The following is a 16,499-nucleotide window of genomic DNA, read 5'->3' on the forward strand; positions in this document are numbered from 1 at the left end:
CCTGAGATCAAGCTTTCTGAAAATCATATGTTTTCATGTATAAATGAAAGGCCCCAAGGCCAAAGTACACTGTTACTGTGGAATGAGAATGAAATATGATAAAAATGTTGAAAGTCTAGCATTGTTCATAGCACATAGTGGACAGTCAGTAATTGTTGGTGTCCTTTTCTTCATCAAAGCATTTGCTGAGACAGAATTATCTAACTTTTTGTTCCCATTTCACACTGCTGGTATTTGTTTTGCATTTACCTGCCTTGTTGATGTACATGTCCCTTGTAATCCATCTTCCTACCCCCAGGCCTTGGGATGCAAGGCCGATACAGCTGGATCTCCATACAGAACCATCAAATTTAATTTAATATTGTGACTTTCAGGAATACTATGGAAGGTGCTTTTCTTTGAAGCTCTTTTGTGGCTCCCTCTGGCCTATGGGATAAAGTCTGAATTTGTGCTGTCCAACAGAGTAGCCACTGTCCACATGTAGCTGTTGAACACTTGAAATGTATCTGGTCCAAATTGAGCTGAAAATGTAAAATACATCTGGATTTTGGAAAGTTGGTATGAAAAAAGAGTATAAAACACCTCAGTAATAGTTTTTATATTGATTACATGTTGAAATGATAATATTTTATATATACTGGGCTAAATAAAATACATTGTTAAAATTAATTTCACCTGTTTTTTACTTTTTCAAATGTGGTTACTAGAAAATGTTAAATGACCCATGTGGTTTGTATTATATTTCTAATGGACAAGGTTGGTCTAAATAATAACAGAGGGAGCTCAGGCCCTCCTAGAGCCAGCTCCGAATACTTCCCTGGCTTTGTTCATGCTGCTCCCACACTGCATTTCATACTCAAGTATTATCCTTGTTTGTTAATTCCTGTACCAGCCCCACTGTTTAACACTATGCCTGTGTCTTGCTCACACTACTCCTTGTGCCTGGGACATATATTCTGACATTTTCACCTGGCCAGCTCTTCATGTCTTTCAAGATCCAGGTCTGTTGTCACTATTCCAGGAATCACGCCTGGAGCCTCACCTCTGCTTTTACAACTTGCTTACCAGTGATCATATTATATTGTAATTTCCTACTTATGTGGCTATGTTCCCCTCCAAATACCCACTACCCCAAACCACTTTGGCCTCTACTTCCATCTTAAACCAAGGGTAGGGAATCTATTGATTTTTGTACCTAGAAGCTAGTGTTGTCTGAAGAGAGTCAAAGCTCAGTAACTGTTGAACTAATTAGCCACTTGACAGGTACCCAGTGCTATGCTAGATGGTAGAGGGTAATTACGGGGGTCATGGATTGAGCTAAGACCAGAACTCAGAGAGAGATGAAGCAGTTTCCCCCGTGACACAGCACTTAGGTTTCTGCCCCACCAGGAAATGTTGATACTCGCTTCTCCAGAGCTAACCAACCATGTTTATTCTAATCCATCAAAGATAACTTCAGGTGAAGAGTGATAGATGCAGACTCTGAAGCGGCAAGTAAGGGCCCTGCTTTGCCCCAGGATGTAGGAGATGTATCAGGAATACCAAGCAAACAGGAGCCCTGCCCACAACACAAGGAGCTCACAGACAAAAAGGCATGGGGAGTTGGGAAGAATTGGCATGTCAGCAAACAAATGACATACAGTGCCATTAGTGCAAGCATGTGTGTATCTTTTGGTACCTTATGGTACCACAGGGAACTGACTGGTTACTTCTCTCTGACAGAGGGGAATTAGGAAGGCTTTTTACAGGAGGGGACATTTGATGGTCAGCTGATATATGCCTTATCATTAAGTTGGAGTGAATTAATGAATTAAGGGAACAAAATCAGCAAAGTTGAAATAGCTTAGTGCATTTTGGAAATTCTATGTTCTTTGGGATTCAAACAGTGTAACATGCGTGTTTGACTGTGTGACTCTCCCATGGATCCAAGAGTCCCTGAGGGTAGTGGCTGCGTCTCCAGCACTGCCACAGACCCAGTGGTTGGCAAATGGCTGGCACATGCTGGGGACTCAGCTGGTGCTGGCTGAGTGAGTGCAGTGGGGGCTATAATGAGGCATGGGGGAAAAGCCAGGCAGGACCTCTGAGCACCTTCTCTGCATCAGGCACTGTATAAAACACTGGAGAGGCTGACCCAGGTCAGGCACTGGAAACATTGAAGGAAACTATTTCAGTTGTCAGAGGATCAGTGGTTGGATTATGCTTTTCCTTTTAAAGATAAAACTCACCTAAGTTCTTGATGGAGAAAAGTCTTCCAAGGCTGGAAATAAAGAGGAAGATGGTTATTTCCATAAGTCAACCCAAATCAGGCCTTGTTGCTTGATTACCACTCATTAGAGACTAGACCAAAAAGTGAGGCAGGTGAGGTCTCAGTACAAAGCAAAGGTAGACACTGACAACAGGAAGGTTCCATGAACTGTTGCCAGTGGAGCTAAAGATAATCTGAAAGGAAACCAAGCATTTCTCAAGTTACAGTATATGCCAGAGAGAATGTAAATGTGACTTAGAAGAATAAATTGTTTTCCACATGCCTTTCTAGGAATGCATCTGTGGAATAAAGAACTGTTAAATCATATGAGGGAATATGAATTTATGAAATTAGAGCAGTGTTTCAGTGGGCAAAACTGGCATATGCAAATGTGCAAATCCTGCTAGCAATTCTCCCTTACTGATCATACACCCTCTGATCAAAAATCATCTCTTGCATGATCTGGATTTGCCTCCATTAAAATGATGTCCCAATGACCACAACACAGCCCCTCATTTATTCAGTCATCACATATCTGATGCCATTCATTATTGGGAATCTAGCCAGGAACTGTGAAGGATAGAGAAAATACCTAAGCATCAAAAATACTACCACAGAGTGCCGGCCTTGCAGCTCATATGCTCTCCTTTGAGGTAGGCCTGCAGGCCTTCATTCAGGGACCACTGGTTTTTTGCCTCATATAATTCTAACAAACTGGACGGCAGCATTGCTAGAGTGACAAGTCAGAGAAATCTTGTTTTATATCTCTGCTATATTATGAACAGATTATTTAACCTCTCTGAGTCTTGAGTTCTCATGTGTAAAATGGAAGTAGTGATACCAGCTCACCAGGTAACACTGAGGATTACGGTCTGCTGTGTATGTACAGCATCCGGCATGTGAAGGACTCACTGCTAGACACAAAGATATTGACAGTACACAGAAATGTCAGAAGAGAGACAACAATTAGAGCAAACAGACTTAGGGTGGTTTGGTGACAAGGCTACTAGCTCTGAACTCCCAAAAGGGCCCAGGAACCCCTCATAAAGAAGAGTATAAACTGTGCCCACTCAGTTCCTTAAGTTCCTAAGTACTGCAAGGCATCAGGAAAGGGTGGAATTGGATTCCTCCCACCAAGCTTAAAGATACTGAGATGAATACAATATACGTGTGAGGGCTAGAAGATTTAAAAATTAAAAATACTTTGTTTTTATCTTCAATAGGGTAAAATTCATCATTTGGAGAGTTCACTTGTGCAGGAAAGTTCATTTGCTGATGTTGCCAGGTAAGTGAAGCACTTTAATAGAATATTTCTACTCTTGTTAATAGGCATAATAATCCTTTATAGCTTTCTAGCTGTCAAGTGTATCCAGAAATGAACAATCCTTTCCAGTGAGCATAAGAAAGCTGATACAGAAAGATGAGGTATTAGACTAAATGAACTCAGTGAGGAAAGAGTAGCACATTCCTGACCAGGTCACAACGCGAGGTAGGTGTCTGCCGAGTGCCAGGTGCTGAACTCGGTGCTCACCTCCTCTGTCTGACTTTGTTCTCTCAGCAATTCAGTGAAACAAGTACTGATCCCCTTATTTACTGAGCAGCTACTACTGCACATATGGTAGCCACAAGGCATATGCTTCCTGGCCTCATGAAGGCAGCATTTACAAAAGACACAACTGAAACTCAGAGAAAAATGCTTAGAGCAGATGCCAGGCAGTTATGATTAAACTGTTTATCTGAATTTATCTTATTTTCATTCCCACAATGACCCCAGGTGTGGGTACTTCTATTATCTCTATTTTATAGTTGAGGAAATGGAGGTTCAGATCACACAGTGAGGAGCTGGGATTGAGGCCAGCAGCGATTCTACTTAGGCCCTAATCAAGTTGCTACATTGGTTCCAAGGTGGCACCTAGCACCATGCCCACCAGGAGCCCAGAAAATGTGCCTTTAAGGGTCTGCTTATTCTTGTGAAGGCATAAGTTATACAAATTTGGCTTGTGCCAAGGAGCTCTTCTCTCTGAAAAGACAGTTATTTAAGACGAGTTGGTGCTAAGGGGCCGAGAATGGATCAGGGCTGTCTTCTCCCATTCCATCACACACTTTCTGCCTCTGATATTACAGGGCTCAGGCTTCAGAATATTAGCAGCTGAAGTCTGAAAAGCCCCAGAAATCAAGGGAACCATCAGACAAGAACCCTTTCTCTCTCATAAAAGAAACTACTTCAGAATCAACTCTGCATACTTGTGTTAGTTATAAAGTTGGTAAGAAGAGAGGAAACAATACCTTTTGGAGTTCTTCAATTTCAACTTCATAAGTTGCTAAAATAAATACAAAAACAATTATTTCAAAGGCAGTTTATCCATCCATTTTTTACAGTACCCAGGATTGAAGCAGTTATGAAAGATTCCAGAGTCCAGTTTTCTCGAACTTCAGAGCATTGATCTACGTGAGGCTTTGCCTACGTGGTTTGGGAAATTCTTGGGTCACTGATCATGGTTTTAATTTCTGTGGGGATTTCCAGGATGGAATGTACAGTCTGAAAACATTTAAACAATTTTCAGTTTCCTATTTTGGTAAGACTCCCTGCTTAAGGGAAAGCGCTGAAATCTAGTGACAGAAATCAGAAAGCAAACATGGAAGGAAGAAAGGCCAAAAGAAAAAAGCCTAAATTTCACTTCAACAAAATGAACTCCATAGCTTGCCCAAAAGTGCTCGCTCCATGAGTGTTTTGTTTCCCTTGTACAGCTTGAAAAGAGGAGACTGAGCACCAACTAAGGCTCAAATACATTTTTTTTCCCAGTAGTTCTGTGACTTGTATTTAATATTATGATGCCAACCTTAATTATTAACAAATACAAGTAGTGGCAAGAATTTGGGTTCAGAGTCCAGTCCTGGCACTTCCTACCTGTGGGATTGCAGACAAATTAACTTCATTTCTTTAAGCCTCAGCTTGCTCATCAGAGAAATGTGGCCCCTTGTTACCTGCCCTACACAGTTAAGGGGGAAATTAAAGAAGGTGATGTGAGAAATGTGGTATATCTAGCAGAGCACCAGATGTTTATATAAAAAGTGATGGGCTTTTTGATAAAATTGATTTTTCTTTGCTTAAATGTTATGTATAAAAATGTCCCCACTCCTGTTAATGAATATGTGTGCAGAGGAAGTAGAACTCCTGGCTCTGTTTATTTTTTCTTTCTTACTGCTAGGGTCCTGAAGCTTTAGTTTGGAAAACTGACCAAACAACATGCTGCATTTTAAGCCATTACTATTCCAAACATATAATCCACTGATAAAGTAAAAAAAAAAATCTTTCTCCACTAGGTTTTCTTTAGGGGCTATCTGCATATGATGGTTGACACAAAGACCTGAAGTTCTGTGTGGATGATGAATAATAAGCACTTCAACTTAGGTAACTGTACACTTCTATTTTCACTGACTTTTGAATCAAGACATTTTGCTATTGCTTACTTTAAAAACTTTAGCTATTAATACAATTAAAAATATCTGCTTATGCAATTTGCCCCATATCCATTCCAAATATGGATTTCTTTTTCAATTAAGAAGAAATCTCCTCCCTCAATTTATTTACCATTCTGTATTTTTCAAAGAATTAACAAATCCTGATCTCTTTGCTTCTCCTTACCACCTGGGGTCAGGGGGAGATACTATTCTGTTTTAGAAATGTGGAAACTGAGGCTCAGTGAAACCTTGCTTGCCAAGGCTAATAAAGATAATACATACTGAATTAATAATGCATTCATAATTTGATACTGATTTTTAACAAAGTGGGGGTTCTCCAATGGTAAGTTTGCCAATAAAACTTGCTCCCACGGTAAGAATATAAAATACAAAGGGTTGTACTCCAGGGATCAGGAAAGAACTAGGTTTCGCAACAGGAGGATACCACCCTCAGCATTGGAGCCCTTTCACTTCCCACATGGAGTTACATAACTCTTTCTCCACTGAATAGGTGGGAGAAAAAGGACAAATACCAGAAGGACAAATCTCTCCCACTTAGGAGAAAAAGAGCAAGCATGAAAAGGTGGTCCTCAGCAACCCTCCAAATGCTAGTACCATAACATGACCATGTCTTGCAGGCCCTTAGCTCTTTCTCCGGGTACTGACTCCCTGTGTGAATTCAGAGTAGGAGGTGAGAGGACTATTATTAATATTGTTAAAAAGAATAATAAAATGCACCTAACATTTTAAACACTTATGGATAGCAGGCACTATACAAACTGTTTAAATGCACAATTTTACTTAATTCTCATGATGATCACCACTAATATTCCAATTTCACTGATGAGGAAACTAGACATCCAGAGAGTAAAGCAATTTGCCCAAGTCGACTCAGTTAGGAAATGGCTTTCAAACTTTCTTCCAGCCATGGCATCATTCATTTAAATGGAATATTACCCAGGAGCATAAACACAACTTGTCTGGGTAAAATTATCCCCAAAGGTCTCAAAGACCCTGCTGGACAGCCCTAGGGACTAGACCAGTCTGAATGGCTGGTCTAGATGGCCTCTGAAGACAATTCTGCAGAGCATCCAGAACAGTCTAAATCCTGGTTACCCAACACCAATTTCTGTATAAACAAGTGAAGCCTCAGAAAGTTACCTGTGCTGAGCTACATAACCCTGACAGGATGGTCTTTGTTTTCCTGGCATTTTTCAAGAGACAGAATCAATCAATGGTGACAGCAAAAACTAACTCCCTCATCCTCTCCCTTCTCTTTCTTCCTTCTCTCTTCCAGAAAGGTATCATTTAGATTCTTCACCCTTGGTGGGCAGAGAAAGGAGAGCAATCCCCTTTGAGATAAACTGTACAAGAGGCTTATGCTGAGGTTATTTTTTTACCTATGGATATAATTGCTCTCCTTTAAAGCCTATCTTTCCTCCACTGAACTGCTTTTAAAATTTTGTAAAAGGAAAACCAATTTGGGTAGGGCATATCTGTGTAGGTCTCACTTCTGGCTTCTCAATCATGTTCCATCATTTTATGTGTTTCTCTTTCCCAGTACCACAATTTTGCTTACCATTGCTATAACTGAAATTAGGTAGTCTGATACCTCTCACTTTTTCTTCTTCAAAATGGCTTTTTAGCTATTCTAGTTCCATAGTCTCTCTATACACATTTTAAAACAATCTTATCAATAGCTGCAAAAGATCTTGCTGGGATTTTTATAGCATTAAACCTATATATCAACTTGGGGAGAATTAACATTTTAACTATGTTAGTTTTCCAATCCGTAAACATGTTATCTCTCCATTTACTTAGATTTTCTTTGAGTTACTTTATCAGCAATTTGTAGTTTTAAAAATTTAAGTCTTATACATGTTTTGTTAGGTTTAAGTCTAAGTAACTGAATTAATAATAGGTTTAATCTCAGTAACTGAGAAATCTTCTCTTTCTTGAGCAATTGTAAATAGTATTTATTTAAAAATTTTACTTTCCAGGTGTTCATTGCTAGTATATAGGAACATCATTGATTATCTAATGTTTATTTTGTGTCCTGTAACCCTGTTGAACTTATTTAAGAGAACTCTAAGAGAGATTTTTTGCTCTTGTTGTTTGTAAATTCCTTAGAACTCCCTACCCAGACAATCATTTACAAATAAGGACAATTTATTTTGTTCTTTTTGATCTGTAGGCCTTTTATTTCCTTTTCTTGCCTTATTGCACTGGCTGGAACTTCCAGCACTATGTGAGGTAGGAATGTTAAGAGCAGACATCCTTGCCTTACTTCCAATTTTAGGGAGAAAGTATTTAGTGTTTCACCATTAAGTATCATGTTGGCTACAGGCTATTTGTAAGTGCTCTTTACCCCCTTACCCCACCATTCCTGTTTTTCTGAGAGTTTTTCGTGGATAGGTATTAACTTCTCAAATGTTTTTTCAGCATAGATTGATATGACTGTGTGATTTTTCTTCTTTAGGTTGTCAATATGGTAGATTTCATTAATGGTGAATATTGAATTAGCTTTGCATCACTGAAACAACCAACACTTGGTCATGGTGTATGATTCTTTTTATATCTTGTTGAATTTTGTTTGCTAATATTTGTTAAGGATTTTTATGACTATACTTATTAAGAATATTAATCAGCTGTTTTCTTCTTTTGTACTATTTTAGTCTGGGCTTGGTATCAGAGTAACACCAGCTAAAAAAGTTTAGGGAGAATTTCCTTCTCTTCCACCTTTCTGGAAAAGAGTGTGTAAAATTGGTGTTAGCTCTTCTTTAAACATTTAGTAGAATGCACCAGTGAAATTGTCTAAACTTTGAGATAATCTTTTTGGGAGTTTTAAAATTATACATAAAATTCCTTAATAGTTACAGGGCTATTCAACTGACTTGTATTGAATGACTTATGGTAGTTTGTGTATTTTGGGGATTTATTCCATTTTTATCTAACTTGTCAAATCTATATGTGTAGAGTTGTCCATAATGTTCCCTTATCATCCTTATGATGATGTCTGCAATATTTCTAATGTTATCTGTTTAATTAATATTGTTGATTTGTCTCTTCTTTCTTGGTTTGTCAGTCTTGCTAGAGGTTTGTCACTTTTAGTGATCTTTTCAAAGAACAAGCCTTTGATTTAATTGATTTTCTGTACTGTTTTTATGTTTTCAATTCATTTGTTCTTTCCTCTATTATTGCTTTCTTTCTACTTGCTTTGGGTTTACTTTGCTCTTCTTTTTCTATGTTCTTGAGGTGGGATTCTGATTTAAGGCATTTCCTTTTTTTTAAGATAAGAATTTAGTGCTGTTAATTTCCTCTCAGCATTGCTTAAGCTGTCCCACAAATTTTAATATGTTGTATTTTCATTTTTATTCAGTTCAATGTATGTCTTGATTTGTTTTGAGATTTACTTTTTGACCCATGGATTATTTAGAAAAGTGATGTTTTGTTTCTAAGTGTTTCAAGAGTTTCCTGTTATCTTTGGTTATTGACTTCAAGCTTGATCACATTGTGGTCAGGAAATTTACTCTGTAAAATTTCAATTACTTTAAGTTTTTTGAGGTTTGTTTTATAATCTACCTTGAATGTACCATATTCAGAATATGGACTATATTGGTGTATGCTTATGGGCACTTGAAAAGTATGTGCATTCTTCTCTTGTGTGTACTTCAGATGTTGATTTGATCTTGTTGGTTGATGGTGTTGTTGATTTCTTCAATATCCTTGTTAATTTCCTGCCTAGGTATTCTGTTAATTGTTGAATGTTAACATCTCAAATTACAGTAGTCTATTTGTCTACTTCTTTCAGTTTTTGCTTCATATATTTTGCAGCTGTGGAGTTTGGTGCCCACACATTCAGAAATGCTATGTCTTCTTGACATATTGAGCCTTTTACCATTACATAATGTCCTTCCTCATCTCTGGTAATTTTCTTTGCTCTGAGGTTTACTTTATCTGTGATTAATACAGCCACACCTACCTTCTTTAATGCTCTATGACTTATTATTTTCCATCTTTTTACTTTGTCCACTTATATTGTCATATTTGCAGTGAGGCTGCACAGCTTCATCAGGTTTTATGATCCAGTCTTCCAATTTCCATTAATTGGTATATTAGGCAATTCACTTTTTAAAAAATTCATTTTCTTATCATTAATCTATAATTACATGAAGAACATTATGTTTACTAGACTTCCCCCTTCACCAAGTTCCCCCCACAAACCCCTTCACAGTCACTGTCCATCAGCGTAGTAAGATGCTATAGAATCACTACTTGTCTTCTCTGTGTTGCAAAGCCCTCCCCATGCCCCCCGCCATATTATACATGCTAATTGTAAGGCCCCTTTCTTTTTCCCTGCCCTTACCCCTCCCTTCCCATCCATCCTCCCCAGTCCCTTTCCCTTTGGTAACTGTTAGTCCCTTCTTGGGTTCTGTGATTCTGCTGCTACTTTGTTCCTTCAGTTTTTCTTTGTTCTTATACTCCACATATGAGTGAAATCATTTGGTACTTGTCTTTCTCCGCTTGGCTTATTTCACTGAACATAATACCCTCTAGCTCCATCCATGTTGTTGCAAATGGTAGGATTTGTTTTCTTCTTATGGCGGAATAATATTCTATTGTGTATATGTACCACATCTTCTTTATCCATTAATATACTGATGGACACTTAGGTGCTTCCATTTCTTGGCTATTGTAAATAGTGCTGCGATAAACATAGGGGTGCATCTGTCTTTTTCAAACTGGGCTGCTGCATTCTTAGGGTAAATTCCTAGAAGTGGAATTCCTGGATCAAATGGTATTTCTATTTTGAGCTTTTGGAGGAACCTCCATACTGCTTTCCACAATGGTTGAACTAATTTACATTCCCACCAGCAGTGTAGGAGGGCTCCCCTTTCTCCACAACCTCACCAGCATTTGTTGTTGTTTGACTTTTGGATGGTGGCAATCCTTACTGGTGTGAGGTGATATTTCACTGTGGTTTTAATTTGCATTTCTCTGATAATTAGCGATGTGGAGCATCTTTTCATGTGTCTGTTGGCCATCTGAATTTCTTCTTTGGAGAACTGTCTGTTCAGCTCCTCTGCCCATGTTTTAATTGGATTATTTGCTTTTTGTTTGTTGAGATGCATGAGCTCTTTAAATATTTTGGATGTCAACCCTTTATTGATCTGTCATTTATGAATATATTCTCCTATACTGTAGGGTACCTTTTTGTTCTATTGATGGTGTCCTTTGTTAGACAGAAGACTTTCAGCTTGATATAGTCCCACCTATTCATTTTTTTCTTTTGTTTCCCTTGCCCAGGAAGATATGTTCATGAAGAAGTCGCTCATGTTTATGTCCAAGAGATTTTTGCCTATGTTTTTTTTCTAAGAGTTTTATGGTTTCATGACTTACATTCAGGTCTTTGATCCATTTTGAATTTACTTTTGTGTATGGGGTTAGACAGTGATCCAGTTTCATTCTCTTACATGTAGCTGTCCAGTTTTGCCAGCACCATCTGTTGAAGAGACTGTCATTTCCTCATTGTATGTCCATGGCTCCTTTATCATATATTAATTGACCATATATGATTGGGTTAATGTCTGGAGTCTCTATTCTGTTCCACTGGTCTGTGGCTCTGTTCTTGTGCCAGTACCAAACTGTCTTGATTACTATGGCTTTGTAGTAGAGCTTGAAGTTGGGGAGCGAGATCCCCCCCACTTTATTCTTCCTTCACAGGATTGCTTTGGCTATTCGGGGTCTTTGGTGTTTCCATATGAATTTTTGAACTATTTGTTCCAGTTCGTTGAAGAATGTTGTTGGTAATTTGATAGGGATTGCATCAAATCTGTATATTGCTTTGGGCAGGATGGCCATTTTGATGATATTAATTCTTCTTAGGCAAGAGCATGGGATAAGTTTCCATTTGTTAGTGTCCTCTTTAATTTCTCTTACAAGTGTCTTATAGTTTTCAGGGTATAGGTCTTTCACTTCCTTGGTTAGGTTTATTCCTAAGTATTTTATTCTTTTTGAATCAATTGTGAATGGAATTGTTTTCCTGATTTCTCTTTCTATTAGTTCATTGTTAGTGTATAGGAAAGTCACAGATTTCTGTGTGTTAATTTTGTATCCTGCAACTTTGCTGTATTCCAATATCATTTCTAGTAGCTTTGGAGTGGAGTCTTTAGGGTTTTTATGTACAATATCATGTCATCTGCAAATAGTGACAGTTTAACTTCTTCTTTACCAATTTTGATTCCTTGTATTTCTTTGTTTTGTCTAATTTCCCTGGCTAGGACCTCCAGTACTGTACTGAATAACAGTGGGGGGAGTGGGTATCCCTGTTTTGTTCCTGATCTCAGAGGAAAAGTTTTCAGCTTCTCGCTGTTCAGTATGATGTTGGCTGTGGGTTTATCATAGATGGCCTTTATTATATTGAGGTACTTGCCCTCTATACCCATTTTGTTTAGAGTTTTTATCATGAATGGATGTTGAATTTTGTCAAATGCTTTTTCAGCATCTATGCAGATGATCATGTGGTTTTTGTCCTTCTTGTTGTTTATGTGGTGGATGATGCTGATGGATTTTCTAATACTGTACTATCCTTGCATCCCTGGGATGAATCCCACTTAGTCATGGTGTTTGATCCTTTTGATATATTTTTGAATTTGGTTTGCTAATATTTTGTTGAGCATTTTTGCATCTACGTTCATCAGGGATATTGGTCTGTAATTTTCTTTTTTAGTGGGGTCTTTGTCTGGTTTTGGTATTAAGGTGATGTTGGCTTCATAGAATGAGTTTGGGAGTATTCCCTCCTCTTCTATTTTTTGGAAAACTTTAAGGAGAATGGTTATTATATCTTCTCTGTATGTCTGATAAAATTCCAAGGTAAATCCATCTGGCCTGGGGGTTTTGTTCTTGGGTAGTTTTTTGATTACCACTTCAATTTCTTTGCTGGTAATTGGTTTGTTTACATTTTCTGTTCCTTCCTTGGTCACTGTTGGAAGATTGTATTTTTCTTGGAAGTTGTCTATTTCTTCTACATTTTCCAGCTTGTTAGCATATAGGTTTTCATAGTAGTCTCTAATAATTCTTTTTATTTCTGTGGGGTCCATCATGATGTTTCCTTTCGTGTTTCTGATTCTGTTGATGTGTGTTGATTCTCTTTTTCTCTTAATAAGTCTGGCTAGAGGCTTATCTATTTTGTTTATTTTTTCTAAGAACCAGCTCTTGGTTTCATTGATTTTTTTCTATTGTTTTATTCTTCTCAATTTTGTTTACTTTCTCTCTGATCTTTATTATGCCCCTCCTTCTGCTAACTTTAGGCCTCATTTGTTCTTCTTTTTCCAATTTTGATAATTGTGATGTTAGACTATTCATTTGGGTTTGTTCTTCCTTCTTCAAATATGCCTGGATTGCTATATACTTTCCTCTTAAGACTGCTTTTGCTGTGTCCCACAGAAGTTGGGGCTTTGTGTTGTTGTTGTCATTTGTTTACATACATTGCTTGACTCTATTTTAATTTGGTCATTGATCCACTGATTATTTAGGAGCATGTTGTGAAGCCTCCATATGTTTCTGGGCCCTTTTGCTTTCTTTGTACTATTTAGTTCTAGTTTTATACCTTTGTGGTCTGAAAAGTTGGTTGGTAGAATTTCAATCTTTTTGAATTTACTGAGGCTCTTTTTGTGGCCTAGTATGTAGTCTATTCTGGAGAATGCTCCATGTGCACTTGAGAAGAATGTGTATCCTGTTGCTTTTGGGTGTAGAGTTCTATAGATGTCTATTAGGTCCATCTGTTCTAGTGTGTTGTTCAGTGCTTCTGTGTCCTTACTTATTTTCTGTCTGGTGGATCTGTCCTTTGGAGTGAATGGTGTGTTGAAGTCTCCTAAAATGAATGCATTGCAGTCTATTTCCTCCTTTAGTTCTGTTAGTATTCGTTACTCATATGCTGGTGCTGTTGTGTTGGGTGCATATATATTTATAATGGGTATATCCTCTTGTTGGACTGAGCCCTTTATCATTATGTAATGTCCGTCTTTATCTCTTGTTACTTTGTTTTGAAGTCTATTTTGTCTGATACTAGTACTGCAACACCTGCTTTTTTCTCCCTGTTGTTTGTATGAAATATCTTTTTCCATCCCTTGACTTTTCGTCCATGCATGTCTTTGGGTTTGAGGTGAGTCTCTTGTAAGCAGTATATAGATGGGTCTTGTTTTTTTATCCATTCAGTGACTCTGTGTCTTTTGATTGTTCCATTCAGTCCATTTACATTTAGGGTGATTATCGATAGGTATGTAGTTATTGCCATTTCAGGCTTTAGATTCGTGGTTACCAATGGTTAAGGTTAATTTCCTTACTATGTATGGAAACTTAACTTAACTCACTTAGTATGCTGTTACAAACACAATGTAAAGGTTCTTTTCTGTTTCTCCTCCTTTTTCTTCCTCCTCCATTCTTTATATATTAGGTATCAAATTCTGTACTTTTTGTCTATCCCTTGATTGACTTTGGGGATAGTTAATTTAATTTTGCATTTGCTTCATAATTAGCTGTTCTACTTTCTTTACTGTGGTTTTATTACCTCTGGTGACAGCTATTCAACCTTAGGAACACTTCCATCTATAGCAGTCCCTCCAAAATAGACTGTACAGATGGTTTGTGGGAGGTAAATTCTCTCAGCTTTTGCTTATCTGGAAATTGTTTAATCCCTCCTTCAAATTAAATGATAATCTTGCTGGATAAAGTAATCTTGGTTCCAGGCCCTTCTGCTTCATGGCATTAAATACATCATGCCACTCCCTTCTGGCCTGTAAGGTTTCTGTTGAGAAGTCTGATGTTAGCCTGATGGGCTTTCCTTTGTATGTGATCTTATTTATGTCTCTGGCTGCTTTTAACAGTCTGTCCTTACCCTTGATCTTTTCCATTTTAATTACAGTCTTGGTGATGTCTTCCTTGGGTCCCTTGTGTTGGAATATCTGTACACCTGGCCTGAGAGACTATCTCCTTCCTCAGACTGGGAGAGATTTCAGTAACTATCTCCTCACAGACACTTTCTATCCCTTTCTCTCTCTTCTTCTTCTTCTGGTATCCCTATAATGCAAATATTGTTGCGTTTAGATTGGTCACACAGTTCTCTCAATATTCTTCATTCTTAGAGATCCTTTTTTCTCTCTGTGCCTCAGCTTCTTTGTATTTCTCTTCTCTAGTTTCTATTTTATTTATCTTCTCCTCCACCATATCCAACCTACTTTTAATACCCTCCATTGTGCTCTTCAACGATTGGATCTCTGCCCTGAATTCATTCCTGAGTTCTTGGATGTCTTTCTGTACCTCCATTAGCATGTTGATGATTTTTATTTTGCACTCCCTTTCAGGAAGAGTCACGAGGTCCATATCATTTAAATCTTTCTCAGGAGTTGTATTAATAATTTTACTCTGGACCAGGTTTCTTTGGCATTTCATATTTGTATATGGCGCCCTCTAGTGTCCAGAAGCTCTATTCTGGAGCTGGTCAACCTCTAAAGCAATGTCAGGGGTCGCATGGGAGCGGTATTGGTGCCTGGGGGTAGGAAAGAGCTGTTCCCCACCTCCCGGCTGCTGTGCCTGTCTCCACTGCCTGAGCCAGTGGGCCAAGCACACAGATTAGATATAAGCTTTTGTCCCAGAGAAGCTGGATATGGATCCCTGCTTTCCACAAGTGACCAGAATCCCAGTCTCCCCAGGAACTCTGCCTGTCCCAGCTTTCCAACCCCGTAATCAGAAGAGTATGATGAAAGCACCATGAAATGTAGGTTCGTGCTCCCAGCGCAGATCTCCAGATCTAGGTATTCAGCAGTCCCAAGCCTTCCACTCCCTCTCTGCTCCATTTCTCTTCCTCCCGCCGGTGAGCTGGGGTGGGGGAAGGGCTTGGGTCCCTGGGAGCCACAGCCCTGGTACGTTACCCTGTTCCCTGAGGTCTGCTCTTTTCTCCAGGTGTGTGCAGTCTGGCACCATCCTCTTTCCTGTTGCTCTCTCAGGATTAGTTGTACCAACTATATTTTCTAATTGTATCCAGTTTTAGGAGGAAGCCTCTGTCTCTCCTCTCACGCCACCATCTTTAATCGCAATTCACTTTAATGCAAAGTAATTAATGATGGGTTAAGCCCTAAGTTTGGCCTTTATTTTTTGTTTTCTCTTTGTTCTGTTTTTTGCTTCTGTTTTATATTTCCTGCCTTCTCATGGGCTACTTGAACAATTTTTCAGAATTTAAGAAATTATCTATTGTGTTTTTGACAATATCTCCCTATATAGCTTTTTTCATGGTTGCTCTAGGGATTGCATTTATATATATATATATATATATATATATGTATCACAGTCTGCCAGTGTGGACATTTTATCAGTTCATTTGAAGTACAGAACCCTTATTTCCTTTTATGTTCCTTAATTGTCCCATTTATAATTCTCTTAAATATGTCCTTCACTTACATTTAGAACTATACCAGAGTTGTGAAGAATCTTTTGCTTGAACTATCAAAAGTAATTTAGGGAACTGAAGAGAAGGAAAATGTATCACATTTACTCATATTTGTATTCTTTCCATTTTTTTTTCTCCTGAACTGACATTCCAAGGTTCTTTCTTTGATCATTTCTTTCTGTTTAGAAAACATTCAGCTACCCTTGTAGGATAGATCTGCTGGGACAAATGTTCTTAGTTTTCCTTCATCTGAGAATGTCTTAACTTCTCTTTCCTTCTTGAAGGACATTTTTACTGGATTCTGGGTTGACCGTTCTTTTTCTACTTGAAAAATGTTGTGCCACTTCC

At 38.2% G+C, this 16,499-nt stretch overlaps 1 protein-coding gene and 1 long non-coding RNA gene across 9 annotated transcripts in view; one reads left to right on the forward strand and one right to left on the reverse strand.

Annotated features, from left to right (window-relative positions):
• The window catches only part of FYB2 (FYN binding protein 2), a 129,562-nt gene that overhangs the window by 54,602 nt on the left and 58,461 nt on the right, over positions 1-16,499 (reverse strand). For all 8 annotated transcript variants that reach the window (XR_008997015.1, XR_008997016.1, XR_008997018.1 and 5 more), the window contains exons 6-7: positions 4,532-4,566; positions 2,226-2,257 (exon numbers count right to left, since the gene is read on the reverse strand). Coding sequence is in view for 4 of the 8 variants with exons in the window: in XM_057500239.1 (XP_057356222.1) it covers positions 2,226-2,257; positions 4,532-4,566 (67 nt within the window). In the remaining 4 variants the exon portion in view is untranslated. The remainder of the gene's footprint in view (positions 1-2,225; positions 2,258-4,531; positions 4,567-16,499) is intronic.
• LOC118925424 (uncharacterized) lies at positions 3,402-6,033 on the forward strand. The gene is made up of 3 exons (XR_008997019.1): positions 3,402-4,509; positions 4,625-4,821; positions 5,570-6,033. It is a non-coding gene; the product is annotated as an uncharacterized LOC118925424 (long non-coding RNA).

Source organism: Manis pentadactyla, chromosome 4 (genome assembly GCF_030020395.1).
Source record: "Manis pentadactyla isolate mManPen7 chromosome 4, mManPen7.hap1, whole genome shotgun sequence".
Classification (NCBI taxonomy): Eukaryota; Metazoa; Chordata; class Mammalia; order Pholidota; family Manidae; genus Manis; species Manis pentadactyla.